The sequence below is a fragment of the Agelaius tricolor genome, unplaced genomic scaffold, assembly GCF_023055355.1.
Source record: "Agelaius tricolor isolate 1412-34295 unplaced genomic scaffold, bAgeTri1.0.p SCAF_5, whole genome shotgun sequence".
NCBI lineage: Eukaryota > Metazoa > Chordata > Aves > Passeriformes > Icteridae > Agelaius > Agelaius tricolor.
Genome location: NW_027269265.1, coordinates 16,779,189 through 16,795,033, shown reverse-complemented (window position 1 = coordinate 16,795,033; position 15,845 = coordinate 16,779,189). Strand labels below are relative to the sequence as shown.

The 15,845-nt window shown below is 40.8% G+C and overlaps 1 protein-coding gene across 3 annotated transcripts in view; it reads right to left on the bottom strand.

The window, feature by feature from the left end:
- CCDC88C (coiled-coil domain containing 88C) overlaps positions 1-15,845 on the bottom strand; it is a 97,084-nt gene that overhangs the window by 43,185 nt on the left and 38,054 nt on the right. For all 3 annotated transcript variants that reach the window (XM_071426608.1, XM_071426609.1, XM_071426610.1), the window contains exons 4-10: positions 15,490-15,559; positions 6,278-6,336; positions 4,588-4,671; positions 3,173-3,313; positions 2,292-2,476; positions 1,676-1,757; positions 1,053-1,211 (exon numbers count right to left, since the gene is read on the bottom strand). In XM_071426608.1, the coding sequence (XP_071282709.1) occupies positions 1,053-1,211; positions 1,676-1,757; positions 2,292-2,476; positions 3,173-3,313; positions 4,588-4,671; positions 6,278-6,336; positions 15,490-15,559 (780 nt within the window). The remainder of the gene's footprint in view (positions 1-1,052; positions 1,212-1,675; positions 1,758-2,291; positions 2,477-3,172; positions 3,314-4,587; positions 4,672-6,277; positions 6,337-15,489; positions 15,560-15,845) is intronic.

Here is a 15,845-nt window from a genome sequence, read left to right as displayed (position 1 = left end):
TGTAGTCTATTACTACATTTAATAACCATCCATTTTAGTGAACCTTTTCATAAGAAGCAGCAGCTAGTTGCCCCCTTAGGTTAAAGAAGGGGAAAAAAATAACCTACAAAGTAGAGTTTATAGAGCAGAAAAATAAGGTCTGTGCTCTCAGCCAGAGGCCTGGCAACATCACTCTTCTACCTCAGACGTGGAATTTTATCTAATTATAGTGAGGCTGTCAATTACTGAACCTCCATTTGGTTCAGCAGCCTGGACATTTATTTGACCTTGGCTGAAGTGTTTTGTATGTGGATTACTGGGAGTTTTGGTGTGAATTCCTCAAAGAACTGAAAGAACAGAAAGTAAGAGCAATCCTACCTAAATTTAACATCAGCCATGCTGAGCCAATGAGTTTGGCCAGATGATCTCCAAGGTCTTTTGCAACCTAATTCAATTAATAATTCCAGGATGGGCATAGCTGCAGGTGACTAAGCAACTGACATTACTACTGGAACAAAACCACACACTTCTCATTGACATACCCCACTTATGACACTAAGGAGGATCCAAATTTTTTCTCCTTTCTACTACAAGTAACAGTTGCAAAAAGGGGTTGCTAGAATTTGTCATCTGAGGTCATCCTTAAAAATCTTAACAGTTGCATCTGCTCCAAAACCCTAAGGAAAAACACCCAGACATTCACTTAACTAACTTAGAAATGCTATTTAAAATGTTTGTCCAAGGAACAACTCTGGAACAGAGAGAATTTACCTAAAGCTAAACTAAAGATCTGGACTCCAGAAAACGTCTGTCCTGTTTAGCCACATAATGCTGAACTAAGCAGAGTTCTTTAAAACTAATGGGCATTTATTTTGTGTGCACCAACTACTTCCTCTACTGAAAGAAGTTTTAATAATGCTCAGTCAATAGCTACAATGTGTGTTAAGAAACTTCTACCTGCTCTGATGTTCTGCTACAGTCAGCTCAATGACAAATGACACATGAACCAGTAACACAACAAAAGCCAAACATTAAGGATTACTCTGCAAATCTTTCTCCGAATTTTCACTTGCCTCCATACGGGCTTTGTAGAACTCCACATCGTGAAGTTTCTCTTTGCACCGAACCAGCTCCATCTCCAGTCTCTCCACACGGTTTGCCCTCTCTCTCAGGGAATCCAGCTCATCCCTGTAGGCTCGGGCAGAGCGAGCATCTGAGGCAAGGTGCATGTTCTGGGAGGGATAAGCAGGGAGAAAAATCTAACTTAATACTTTTAAGCGTGTACTTGGAACGTTATTTTTTGTATTTACTTACTGATTGTAAGCATAAACAAATAGTATTCCTCTGGTTAAGGAGTAAGAATTCTCCTAGTAGCCAGTAAATTCTTTACAAGACAGAGAGGTTCTTCAGCATGTTGGACCTCTGACATTACTATGCCTGATGCAGCATGCCTGATGCTGCATAAGCTTCAGGCACTACTAGGCTATTTGCAAGCTGAACAGATGAGACTGCTCTCACCAGTTAAGTGGGAAGCATAGCACTGCTAATGCCACAACCATAATCTTTAAACAGCTTGCTGGACTAAGTTGATTTCCTCATTACAAAACAGGCATAGTAGTAATTTTAGCCTCACATTGAAACAGGCTTTTTTTTTTTAAATAGGGAAAATTGTCACAATAAAAAGAGCCCATCTCACCTCTTGCTTTATTTTTTGCAGCTCTAGGGTGAGCTGCTCAACTTCATGTTTAGAATCTGCAAGCTGCTCAGACTTCTCTTCCCTGAAAAGGATTAGAAAAATCTTAGTAATTTTTTTTTCTTTCCTAAAACAATATTGATTATATGGACACTGCCAGGAATCTGTAAAGGAAGAGAAAAATCTCCCAGCATATTCTTTGTTATGACAGCTTCATCATTTTCTCATGATACTATACACATATCATGGATCCGAATTTGCAACCCTGTTTTTAGACTAAGTTTCTGTGTTCAAATCTCATTGGTACACAGGCTGTCATAGATAGCTTCCACTTCAAGTTAAAAAGCAGAGCTAGCAGCTGGTATTTTGAAGGGGGGAAGAGAGAGATGAGACACAAAAAGAAGAATGGAAATAGCCTTTGCTCTACATTTAAAGACCAATTATGAAAGAAGAAAAGATGGAACACACTACTAGTTTCCTACTGCTCTGATTTGAAAGGTGTGATTCTGAGAGCTCCTATGGAAGCCAGTGTATTGGAGCCAACAAGCTCCTGCACTTTCAGGATATACAAGATTTAATATGCAAGTCTCTCTAGAAGCACAAAATAATGGTGACTTACAGCTCCTGACGGATTCTTCTCAATTTAGCCTTTGTGTCTGCCAGCTCAACTGCAAGGTGCTGCTTTTCTTCATTAGAAAGAGGGTTTGCAGGGTTTGGTGAAGAATCTGGACTTGGTACTTTCAGAGGGCTTGGTGGTTGCTGAGACTGCAGATAATCTCTTTCTTGAGTGAGATCTACAATGACCTGGAAATACAGAAGACTATGTTGTTCCAAGAGATAAATGGTGTATTTATACATTGTTTTAAAAATACCTAAAAATTATTTGGGAAATTACTCATCTGGCATGATACAGAATTCAAGAGACAGCCAGGAGTAAAGGTTTCACAGAAGAGGAAAGGAATCTCCACTATGCTCCAACCACTAAAACATTCCCCTTCCAATGCTCAAAATAAGTAGTCTGTTTCCCTTGAAGAATTCATACAAACCTGTAACAACTAACAGTTTTAACTAACACAATTGCAGTCAAAAGCATGACAGAAGATTAACAGCCTAAAGAAGAGGAGAAGGTTTCTCCAGAGATCTGAAGGGAAAGGAATTGATGAATCACAAAACCTAGAGAAGACAATGGAGCCCAATGGCTAGATGCCAATGGAGAGACTAGCAAGCACTGCCTGAATGACTGGACAGACGTGCAGAGACATTTGGTCTCCACTTCATGGAGACATTGCTCAACTGCTCTTTACCAATCATTTCACCACATCTTAGTGCTTACACAACAATCAATGGAAAAGTCAAAATCTTTCTGCAAATTTTCAGAGGTGTAGTAGAAAGGTCCAGAAGAAATAGAAACCTAGTGCACAAACAAGACACAAGAGAAGGAATGGAGCCCACAACTGTTGCTTCTCATGAGCTCTATATGGGAGAGATATGTCCTCATACTTCTGTGCATTCATCTCTCTCATCAATGAGCCTCCTGAGGTGGAAAACCATATTCCTGGAGAGAGACTCTAGTTCTTCTGGGGCCATATCTGGGAGCTCCAGCCACTGCAAGTCAAAGACATTCTCCTGATTGTGAGTCACCTAGGAGTAAGAACAAAAAAGTATGTCTTTCCACTGGTTGAGTTGAAAATTTGTTCACCGTATCTGCATCATCCCCCCATTTCTTCTACCCATAAATTGAAAAACATATTCATTTTACCAAATCCAGGCTGCAAATAATAAATGCAACTACTGTAACTCTAGCACTACCCAGAAATTTTTGGTATTTGCATTTTTTATAATTATTATGTCTGATTTTTGAAAGATAAATATTATGATCAATAGTATGTGCACTCACATATTAGAAGTGTGCAGCTGTCTTACTGACCCAGAGGTGATTTCCACACAGAGGGGACTAATCCCACACTGAGCATTACTGAGAAGAACCCCTGATATCAATGAATTTGCAATTTGCAGCTGATAACAGCTGGGAGGAGGTATATCAGCTGCAGAAAAACCTCTGGTTGCTGCCAGCAGTGTACCTTTCAACTGCTACCCTACCTAAATTGATTTAATCTGAATCATTTAGCAGAAACATCAGGCACATCTCTCAAGCTCAGTTAATGACTGTTCCAGCTTTTGTTACAACCATGTGCTTAACTCATCACGATTTTTTTTCTTTCCTAAAAAATGAACTATTTTTTAAATGTTAAGAAAAAAGTTCCTGTCTTAAGACTTTCCCTATTTGTTCCTCAAATTTGAGTGTACCAGGCTTTCTACACCTGCATGCACTGACACCTGGGAACAGTCAGCATACATTCCCAGTGAGGGGCACTTCCACTTGGTTCACCAAAATAAGAAACTTTCTGTATTCTTTAGTAAGTCATTCCTTCCTCTGAAGCCTTGGAAACCCAAGAATGTTTGTCATTGGATCAAACACCTTTTTAAACAGAGCATATGTCCAATTTCACCTCTTCAAGACCATCTAGCTCAGAGGCCACTTCTGAAGCAAGTCACTAGGCAGGCTGTGTCACCTCCCACAGGGTTTGGGGAATGTGCAGCTTTCTAAGACACACATAGATTTTGTCACTATTGCACATGGATCCTTACAACAACTCCTTCTGCATAACCTATAAGTAGCAAGCAAGGCATTTACCACTGCATCTCTTTAAAAGACCACTGAGCCAAGCAATGATCCCAACACTAATAATTTTCATCTTACAGTTTGAGTGCAGCAGCATATTTAATTTTCTTTTTTGTGAAGTTTTTGTATCCATTGTGAAACTCCAAGCATTAACATTTTATAGCAAAAAAATCCTGTTAAGTCAAGGGAGAGAGAGATACAATACCAAAATAGACAATACTAAGAATCCTACCTCTTGAATGTGTGACACAATGGCAGCTTGGGTTTCAATATCCAGTTGTTTTATTCTGTCAATAAACTCTTCTTTTCTTTCACACTGTTAAAAGAAAGCATACCCTGAAACAGTGCTACATACCCTAAAACTTACTGCTTCATTTTTCATTTAAATTTTAAAAAAACACCGAACTCAAACAACCTACACTGCCAATAAAAAACTGTTCAAGATCTACACTTTGTCACACTAGAAGGTATAACACTTCACTGCTCCATATGGAACATGAACCAAATTATGCATTAAATTATTTAAACTTTTTAGTCAGTACAATCAAGGCTAAGTTAAATGGCTGATTTTGCTCTTAAAAACAAGTTCAACATGCCATGTGATCAAGAGGTGGGGAAACAGCCAGAGGAAATCATCACAGCTTCATTAATGGAGCTGCACAAATGTAAACCTTCATTTACACTGCATCATTTAACCTGTCTGCCTTGTTGTTTGCATTTTGTTTGATTTTGGCAATGAAAAGAGATGCATCACTTTAGATACTATTTACATCAACATTCAGTTTTGTTTGTTGGAATAAATTAACATATGCTTTAGATAAACAACAAGAAACATTCTGGGTAAAAATGAGTGACATTTCAGACAAACAGATTTTAGTAAATCTTTTACTTAAGGCTTTAGAAGAGGCAGACATCTGCTATCTCTCTATCTGTGATTGTGCACTAAGAACATTATTGCCTCCTAGTAACAACACTGCACTGTGAAGAACTTAAGCAGTATTTTAAAGGGTGTTTTTAAACTCATTTACAGTGTCCTTCTGGGCCTGGTTCTGAGACTCAACCATTTATTTCCTTGGGAAGAACCTCAGACCAGCAAATGAGGACTGAGGATGCTCAGCAGCCAAAACAATTCTTTGTGCTGCAATGCAACACTAACATAGTTCAGAGCAGCAAGACATAGACAGCTTTACCCTGACATAATTGAGCTGACATAGCTGAGCAGGGTAAGTGTCCCAAGGCAGGGCAAACCCACAAGGCAGATCTACAAACAAGGTCAATTATCAGCAAAGGCCTGCCTGCAACAAGGCCATTGTTTACTGCCTCAGAGGTTTGGTGGGCAGAACACTGATTTCTTTATCTGGTAACTGCTGTGCATTTCTCCGGAGTTTGCCATATACATTGTCTCTCTATTTATTTAAACAAATGTCACATCAAGATCCCCACACTAATATACAAAGTATCTATTAATCTGGTATTTTCAACACTTAATATTAAATCAAAATATTGTGCAAATAAAATTATGATTCATTAAACAAATGTTTAGACTTGTTAAACTATTTGTTTGGCATTAACATGTACTGTTCCACTTTATATTTTAAAAGAGTAAGAAAATAAACCAACAATAATCTTGATATCAAGAACACTGTTCAAAACTTATCTCGTCCCACTGTGCTATGGAAGTTTAAAAGTACACATCCTGTGTCTGATTAAGCACTGGCAACAAATTGAGGCTACTGCTATCACACAATGTGCTTCCTCTCCCCTGCACTTCTTTCCTTCACATACTGTGTTTCTCACAATTTAGCTCATGAGCTGCCTTGAGCTCAAGATTTGTTCATACAGCACTGATCTTTGGGCAGATTTTCTCATTCCAGGAAAAAAAAAACAGATTCAAAAAAATCTTCATTTCCATGAATTATCACCTGCACAGCACATCCCAGAACCAACAACAGTAGCTTCTTTATTTCATCCATACTTTTACCTGGAGAGGAAAAAAAGTCATCAGTACATATGTATAACAGATAAGTACTTGCAAGTGATCCTCTCCAAAATAAGTGCCTAAAACAAAAAGACCTTTGAACAAGTGCCTGAACTATATATATATATATGTGCCTGTTATAAAGTTACCATATTTTCTATTCAACAGTACAGTCATAGATTAGTTTAAAATCCCAAATCCAGCAAGACATTTTTTCACTTGATATGCTATCCTAACCCATAATTTTCTAGGGCTTTTCTGATCAATACATCACAAAAAATTACTTTAAATAGTTCAGTGCATATGACCAGTACTTGTCTCTTGTGTTGTGATTAATAAGGGTGCAAAAAACACCAGCAAACCACCAACAGCTCTCCCCCCTCCAAAAAACCCCATTAAAATAAAACAAAAACATCATGGGCGAGGCAAAGGAGGGTTACTCACAAAGAACTTGCCCTAAATTCTTCTGTAAAACAGTTGCCAGTCAGACTTCCCAAAGCTGAATACCATTCTGTGCATATGAATTCTCTCTGAGAGATAGATGTTGCAGCAAATAAGTTCTGCCTGTTGTGCATCAAAGCCTGTTCACACTTTGAAGCTAAACCCCATGTGGTAAGAGGGCAGAGAATGAGGGATGGCTGAGGGACACTGACCATATGCTGGGAGCCCTGGGGAGAGGAGACACAGCCCTGCTGCTGCTGCAGGGAATCCTGCTGTGAGCAGAAGCCCTGCCTGCCATTCCCCACTGATGGCAGAGGGAAAGCCTCAAGTTCCTCAAGGGGAACGGGTGCAGCTTAGAACCAGCTTGTTTCAACAAAATTTATGTGGATTGTTGGATGGTGAAGGAAATTATCTATGTCAAGGTTAGAGAAAGGGCAAGACAAAGAGGGCAAAAGGAAGGCAAGGAGTTTCAATGAGAAAATAAAACATCTTTACAGAGCTAGGTTCAGGAAAAGCCTGTCCTCATCCATACTGGGGGAAGATGAGGAAAGAGAAACAAAGAAACAAAACCGGCCACATACACATTTCTCTCATCCCTACATATTTGCATTCTTTTTGAGTGTGTAATTGTGGGACTAACACTGTCATTTTATACCCTGATTTAATTGGGTACTCAATTGCTCCTATCACTAAATAGATACTAATTTCTGAGTGCAACTGTGCTCCTCCACCAACACCATGCCCTTGTGAGGCTGCCCTGGCAGAAAGTCAGAGGCATGTGCAGGACCCAAGGCCAGGGAAGGGGATTTAATCTGACTCATCAATTAAGCTGCCACAGCCCCACAGCTGCACAAAGGCACTGACCTAAATTACCACAGGGGCTCTGCTATTCCCACAACCTTGCAAGCCAGCACAGCCACGTGCAGGCAGCTTAGGAAGTAACTTGTTTCCTGATTTCCGGGCACACAAACGTCCTAAACCAGTCTTTAAACATACCTACAAAATTTTCAACAACTTTTACATATGTTCATCTTTATAATGTCTCAAGAATGCTCTACAAAAATCATCAGTAGACTGTATGCATGAACACTACAATATCCAGGTCCTGCATTAGTAACCATTAAGATTTTGCAAGCAGAAATTCTTCTCCTCAACAGAAACAGCCATCTTTAAGACATGCTAGCTCACACTTCACCCTGCAAATATGAGCTTATTCCCCTGCAGAATATTTGAAAACTGGTTTTGAAAGATATACAATCATTCTTACTCTTCTCCCCGTATGCAGCAGCACACAATGCCTCCTCTTTCCTGAGAAGTTACAATTTAATTTACAAATTCCATTTCAGTCTGTGAAAGTCTGATTGTTCTGTACGAATCTCAATAACAGAATCTTAAGCATAGACAATGACACAAATCCTTCACCAACAGCAAAAAAAAAAACAAAAAAAACAAAAACAAAACAAAAAAAAAACACAAACTGTTACTTCATGAACAATTCCTTTGAGGGCCATACTGGGAGACTACTAGTTTGGTCAGAAGGTATTTTTTAAAGAAATTGAGTTCTCAGTAATTTCAGCACTGAGTTTCATTCTATATCAGCTTTGAAGCAAAGAAGACCAGGTACTAAATGCAGAGCATGCCTGTGGGACACAAAATCAAGTCATTAAGATATGGAGACCAAGCGATGTGAGCATGTCTCTCATTGACCTAAACTTACTCAGGCAGAACATCTCCATGGAGAGATTGAAGGAGTCAGACTGCTTGCTCTGGATCATTGCAGACACAAGATCTAACCCTTGTGCACTCTGGGCACCTTCATCTGTCAACCATAAATTCCAATGTGTGCACCACAGCATCCCAATTCTCCTTGGGGTGAGCACAATGACATGAAATCACTCTTTTTAGGAAACACCAGGGCAACTTCCCAACTGTGACAGCACCTATACCATCCTAAAGACAAGTGAGCTACTTAAAGCCATCCAAACCACATCCTACCTCTCTGCACCAAGGCTCTGCTATTTTCTCAGTGAGGTAAAGATGGGCATTGGTGTTGCTGCATGACCCTGTGAGGTGAAACACCTTTGGCTATTACAGCAAAGTAACTTGCCAAGGTCAACCCTGGTACCCCAACAGGGACTGACCTTGCCTGGAAATAGTGAAGTCACTTTGAGTGAGACCTTACCCCACTCCAGTCCTCCCATGAGGAAGTGAAGCGGAGGCAGACATGGCAATCCATGGCAGGGATGGACAATCTGGAAAGCTTGGACAAGCTCTTTTATAGAAAAGAGTGAGAAGTTAAGACTTGAGATTATCGTTAATTACTAGTTTCTTAATGCTTTAAACATAGCATTTGGCAGTCTGCTCTCTCCCTTGGCAGCTTGCAGAGAAAATTTAGCAGCCAGGATTATTCCAAGGTCTCCTTTTCAATAAATTTTTCTAGGCTTGCAGACAAGCTACATCATGTAATAAAAGTGAGTCTGTACTACCCACTAGAAGCACTTCTAAGGCCACACAAGTGTTTCAGAAGATCATGTGTGATTGAAAGTTCCATTCCTTGGGCTTTCATTCAGAAGCTGTTTCCCATGGGGAGGAGACAGTTTGTTGACATAAAGGCACTCCCAGATCACTCATTCTCAAGCTAGGTTTGAAGGACATTTTAAAGCCTTGTAGAATAACACTATTTACAGAAGATTGTTAGCAAAAACAGGGTACGAGTATGAAAAACCTCTCTACCAACCTAAAGTGCTTCAGAGAGAGTTTTCAATTAAACTTCAAAACAAGCCAGGAAGGGATTAATTACTCCTCTGCCCTTTCATCTCACCCACAGGAGAGCTGAGCTACCACACACTTGAGTGGAATGCCCAGGTTGACAAAGTGAGTCATAAGTACTTCTAGGAGTACTACAGAGTGCTGGAGTGAAGTTCTACATTCCAGACAGTGCCTCTGTCCTGCAATGAATGCTAAAGAAAGGCAAGTGACCTTCATCCCTGATTCAATCATGCCTTCTAAACAGTTCTCATATTTTGCAAAAAGCTTGATTTGTGCCTATTTATAAGATGGTAAAGTTCCTTGTGCAATCTCATAAGCAGGAATGTGCTGTCTCCCCTGTGCTGGCTCGCTGGGATGCCACAAATCCTTCCCAGACAGCTGGGAAGAAAGTCTGCTGAGTGTCCTCATGCTTATCAGCTGATCTTACCAAGACACTGTCCTCCTGAGACCTGGGACACAAACATTTCAGTCTAGGGTAGTTCCTTGCAGAGAGGTACCCACAAGAAAAATGGACAAGAGTCAAACTATCTCTTAAACAGAAAAGTGCTAATTAAGAAATAAACTTTTTTTTTTATTCCTTTTCTTAGAATTCCAGGGCAGATCTCTCAGGCCCCGTGTCTGTGCTGCAAGGGAGCCAGGCACCTGGAGCATTTGCAGAAAGCCCATCTGCTCCCAGCCGTGAGAGAGGGCCAGCAGGTTTCCTGGAAAATAAAGGCAGGGAAAGCCCAGACACCACTTGTGCAGCCTGGGAGCCTCCCTGTGCCAGAGCCAGAAGATCCCTCTGCTCTCATGGGGCTGGAGGCTGGGAAACAGATGGCAGCAGTCAGGGAGAAGGTGGGCACAGGGATTAGGAGATGCTACAACAAAAAAAGGAGGATCAAGGTACAGAGAGAACACAAACAATGATAAAAATGGGGGGGGATAGGAAGATAATCAGAGGAAATAGGAACAAGAGGGTCTGAGTAAGTGCAATTTTGGGCATGTGCTTCCAGTTTCTCCATATTTCTACTCTGATGTTACTCCATCCAGCACAGGAAAGGGAGTGCCACACATACAGCTGGAGGGTGTGCAGAGAATGTGGGGAGGGTGAAACATGCAAGTGCTGTTTTTCCCCACTCCAGCAAGATCCTCAGTGAGAAAAGTTTGAATGCTAAATTTACACTATTGAGGCAGTGTTTTGTTATAAACGTGGTATTTTATGAACTGTTGTGCTTCTGGAGGACTGTGAAACAAAATGAGGAAGGAAACCATACATGAAACATACCCAAGTGAGAGTAGACTTTTACAATTTTAATGAAAACTAGATTTCTATAGGCACTTGTTAGCAGGGACTTCGGGGTCCTCTCATTCACAAATTTAACATCTGATTTGAAAAGTGTATATAAATAGCAAAGTTGTCTGAAGGGACAGAAATGAGAATATTTTAGGCAAGTAAAACCTCATTTCCATCCTTGATCTTAAACAAGCTAAAATCTCTCTCCCCTCATGATTATGTCTGTTCCAGAAGATTAACTGCCATACATTTCCAAGTACACTCACTAGCTGTGTAAAACTAAGAATGTCTAGAAATGGAGAAATTTTAAAATGCATCAAAATGGAGGTTCCCAACCATTACTGATATTCCCCATGTGGCCACATGAATGAGTGGCCATTTATAAGGCATGCTAAAACCAGACATAATATGAAAAAGTGATTACAGTAATGTCATAGATGATAAGTAGGCTGATGATTCTCTTATTGAACACAGGGGGATTTGTGGTGCAGTAATGAATTGAAAAAGCTGTTCAGCAAGAAAAAGAATTGAGAAGAGACAAAAACTAAGAGGAAATTTAATGGTAATAGCTGTCTACCACACAGTGCAGTGAAGAGAATAAATCCTCTGACATCAGCTGCATCATTCTGCAAGTCAAATTCCTGGGAAAATTTTTTAAATCCTTTAATTAAACTTTCAAGTTTATTTTTAGCTCTCTATATTCTAGAGTCAAGCCTTCATCTTCTAACAAATATTTCTGCTATTTTTATGCTCTTAGACAAATAAAGTAGGCAAATTTGCCATGACCTGGAACTGTTTAGAGGACATGAAAGCAAGTAAATAAAGCTCATAAACCCAGCAGACATGTACCTTTTCCTATGCAAAAGCCCAAGTGCTACTGCATTTTTTGTGATGGTAGTTCTGTTTTTCCAATAATCTCATGTTCAAAGCAGAGCTGCAGAAGCCCTCAGCAGTCCCAACTGGTAAGTGCCAAATGGAAGCTAAATAGAAAGAACAGCATTCACAGCCTCAGAGCTGTTCAGTTTATCATTTAATGCCTGTAACACCCTTTTGGCTGTATTTTAGAAGGCAAAAGTAAAATTCCTGAGAAGCATGCATAACAAAACATTGCATGGGCTTGTTACAAGAAATAAGTCACTGAAATTGTGCACAGTGCATCACATCTAATGGCTCTCTGGTCTTGGACCTGTGGAGACAATACAGTCACTAAGAGCCTTCCCAGCTGAAATAGTACAAAGCAATACTGGATTTGTTCCAGGAATGTGACCGTGGGATTGATTCTTCTTCCTCTGATCAAGAGGGACCTTTCAGTGAGATAACTTAGCTACAGGATGAGGAAGGCAAAACTGGGGTTTCATCACTGCCTCACTAAGAGAGAGAGAATATCTTTGTTTTGCTTGCTTTTCCCCTCCCAAGTGTTCCTGCCTTCCTCTGACTCCTCTCTGCACAGACAGTAACCAAGACATCATCACCTGGTCATCACTCACACTGCTCATCACAGCCTATTCCTCCATTCAGCTTTTTGCATCAGCTTTACTGCCTCTGCCATCTCATTCCTGTTCCCCCTTTCTGAGCTTCCCATCAGCTCTCAGCCAGGTTCTTCCTGGGGGAAGTTCCAGTTCTCCACTTCTCTAACCATTTCCCCTGCACATCTTACCAGTGAATGCCTAATCAACACTAAGATTAAGATGAGCTTTTCAGACACTCTCCTCCTTAAGTACATTCTTTAAAGCACATAGATCTGGAGTCTTCCTTTGCTCACCACCTAGTCTGTTGTGTCTAAGCTGGGTCTGGTTCTCCACAATTGTTATATAATATGACAAGAAATTTGGGGTTTTTTGGTACACATACCCTACCAGTTTTAGGCATTACAATCCAGAAGTTACATTTTTACATTTTTTAATCCTTTCTTCTCATGTTCTGTCCAAATAATGCCAGTGGTAAGTCAGCAATGGGGAAAATAAATTTTGAAAGATCACATTAAAAATAAAACCAAACACACCCCCCTAAAACAAACAAACAAACAAACAAACAAAACCAACCAAACCACCACTCTTTAAAACATCTCAGAAAGAGAAGAAGCGTTTTTGGTTGCAATTAAAGGATCTAGGAGACAGCAACACATGTATGACCAAGTGTCTTTCCTACAAGAGACACAGGTACTTTCCTCAAAGAGAGATCTGAGGTGCTGACAAAAGCCAGCAGGCCAATGATAGCAAATTATAGCTGAATACAGGACAGCTTTCAAATGTGCATTTTCCCAGGAACCAAAACTGTATTTACCACATTATGAGTCTCCTGCCAGCTGTCACTCAGGAATGGCTGTGACAAGAAACCAGCCAGCCTTTCCCACTGACATTAGCCAGCAGAGATACTGCCTTGCTGGCCCAGACACTTTATTCAGAAGCACTTCTGGTGCTAAGGAGCCCAGTGCCCTTATGATGGACAAGAACAAAGCTCTTGTCCTTTGACTTTCTTCCTTCCCCATAACAGTAGCCTGTACAGCCCAATTAACTCTTGCTGAAGAAGTGGATTTCTTACTCTCAGTTTGATTTTAACACAGAAGTGCCAAGACTATGAGATTCAGTGATTCAACATTGGCTAATATTCTTTTCTGACAAATGCTTTTTTGTACATATGCACTCTACAGCTCCTAAGAGCAGCAAAATAGAATCTTCTGCCAAGGTTTCTGCCATTTGTTTATTCTGGAGATGCTGATTAGCATGTGATTCCCCATCAGTGCTGACAGGGTTCATTCAGTTTACCTTCTTTGGTAAAAACAAATACAATGTCCTTGGCACTAGCACTGGGCTTAGGGAGAGATAGAATGGGCATGGAAAAAGAAAAAAAAAAGTAAGAAACACAGCAACAAAACTTTCCATTTCAGATAAGTGTTTCAAAGAAGTCAACTCAATTTTCATGTTAAATGGCTTTCTTTTGTCTCACCAAAAGCACTGGACTCTGGACATGAACTTACTGGCTTCCACCTTACTTCTGATGTGATGCTTTGTGCAACAGATATCACTGTCTAAACAACATGGTCAGACAAAAATGTTTTTCTTTTTGTCCATTCTCTTCCTCACTTCTTCCTGGTTTTTTCATGTATGTATTTTTCTTTCCATTCTCATTTATATTTCTTCTCACATGTCATTCGCAACAGTTCCTTCACACCTTATGGCAATTCTGCAAGACTCTGGTGTGTGCATATAGCAAGAACTAAACTCATTATACAGGCACATAGAACACCTAGAGGACAGCACATCTTTGTGCTACAGCAGACTGCATCCTGGGCCACTTGCAGTAAGGGGTGAAGAGACACAACTTTCAAACAAACAAACAGCTGCTCTTCTGGCTTTGGCAAGAACTCACTCATCACACATACATATGCATCATGCAAATGCACATGTATATTTAAATGTACAGCTATATAAACACCTCAGTGTTACATCCTAGATACATAAAGTTGTGACATTCAGAGATGCTCAAATACTTGTAGTTTGCCTACAAATACATACAGTTTACTAAAAATCATGTTTGCATTATGGCCTGCTTAGGAGACTGGTTGCCAGAGTCCCTTAGGAGCAACTCTCAGTCCAAAAAATTAAATTCAGCTGGTGGCCAATCACAAGTGGGATTCTCCAGTGCCCAGTATTGAGGCCAGTCCTGTTTAATGTCTTTATCAATGATCTGGACAAGGGAATCAAGGCCACCATCAGTCAGTTTGCAGATGGCACCAAATTGGGTGGGAGTGTTGATCTGCTGGAGGGCAGGAAGGCTCTGCAGAGGGATCTGGACAGGCTGGATCCATGGGCTGAGGCCAGTGGTATGAGGTTCCAAGCAGTAAAGGTCCTGCCCTTGGATCAACAGCAATCCCAGGCATTGCTACAGGATGGGGACAGAGTGGTTAGAAAGTGGCCCTTGTGCAAAAGGACCTGGGGGTGCCCTCTGACAGCAGCTGAACATGAGCCAGCTGTGCCCAGGTGGCCAAGAAGGCCAATGGCATCCTGGCCTGTGTCAGCAATGGTGTGGCCAGCAGGACCAGGGCAGGGATTGTCCCCCTGTACTTGTACACCACCTTGGCCCTGCTGAAGCCACACCTCAAATCCTGTGTTCAGTTCTGGGCCCCTCACCACAAGAAAGACATTGAGGGGCTGAAGTGTGTCCAGAGAAGGGCAATGGAGCTGGGGAAGGGTCTGGAGCATTAGTCTGACACAGAGCTGCTGAGGGAGCTGGGGGTGTTTAGCCTGGAGAAAAGGAAGCTCTGAGGGACATTATTGCTCTCTACAACTACCTGAAAGGATGTTGTAGCAAGGTGGGGGTTGGTTTCTTCTCCCATATAACAACCAATAGGTCAAGAGGAAATGGCCTCAGGTTCCACCAGGGGAGACTTAAGAATACTCTTATGGATACTAGGAAAAATTCCTAACTGAAACAGTGGTGAAGGATTGGAACAGGATGCCTGGGGAAGTGGTTGAGTCACCACCACTGGAAGTATTTGAAAGACACATTTGTGGTGCTTAGGGACATAGTTTAGTGTTAAGGGCTGGACTCTTTAAAGCATTTTCCTACTAAATTAGAACAGAATTACAGAATTGTTTAGGAAGACAAAAAAAAATACAGACTTTATTTAGTATTACAGAGGAGGCGGATGGAGAACCCAATGAACTACTCACCAGAAAGAGGATCTTTGCCAATCATTAAAACATTTGGTAAATTCATTACAATCAGCTGCTGAAGGACCTCCTAAACAAAAGAGAACAACAGACAAACTTCAGTGTGAAGGAATCCAAATCAATCCCACCACAAAGAATACAAAGCTCCATCAGTTACAAAGCTTTTAACATACTGCTAGGTCAGAGGTCACAAAAGGAAGCCCCACTTGAGAGAAGCATCACTATTTGAAGATAGCATCAGGTTGCACAGCTAACATACACTAATCACTTCTTTTAACAATGGCTAATATGGAACTTAAAGGGTCCCATGGCACTAATCAGGATAAATGCATGACCATGCCAGGCACACCAATCAT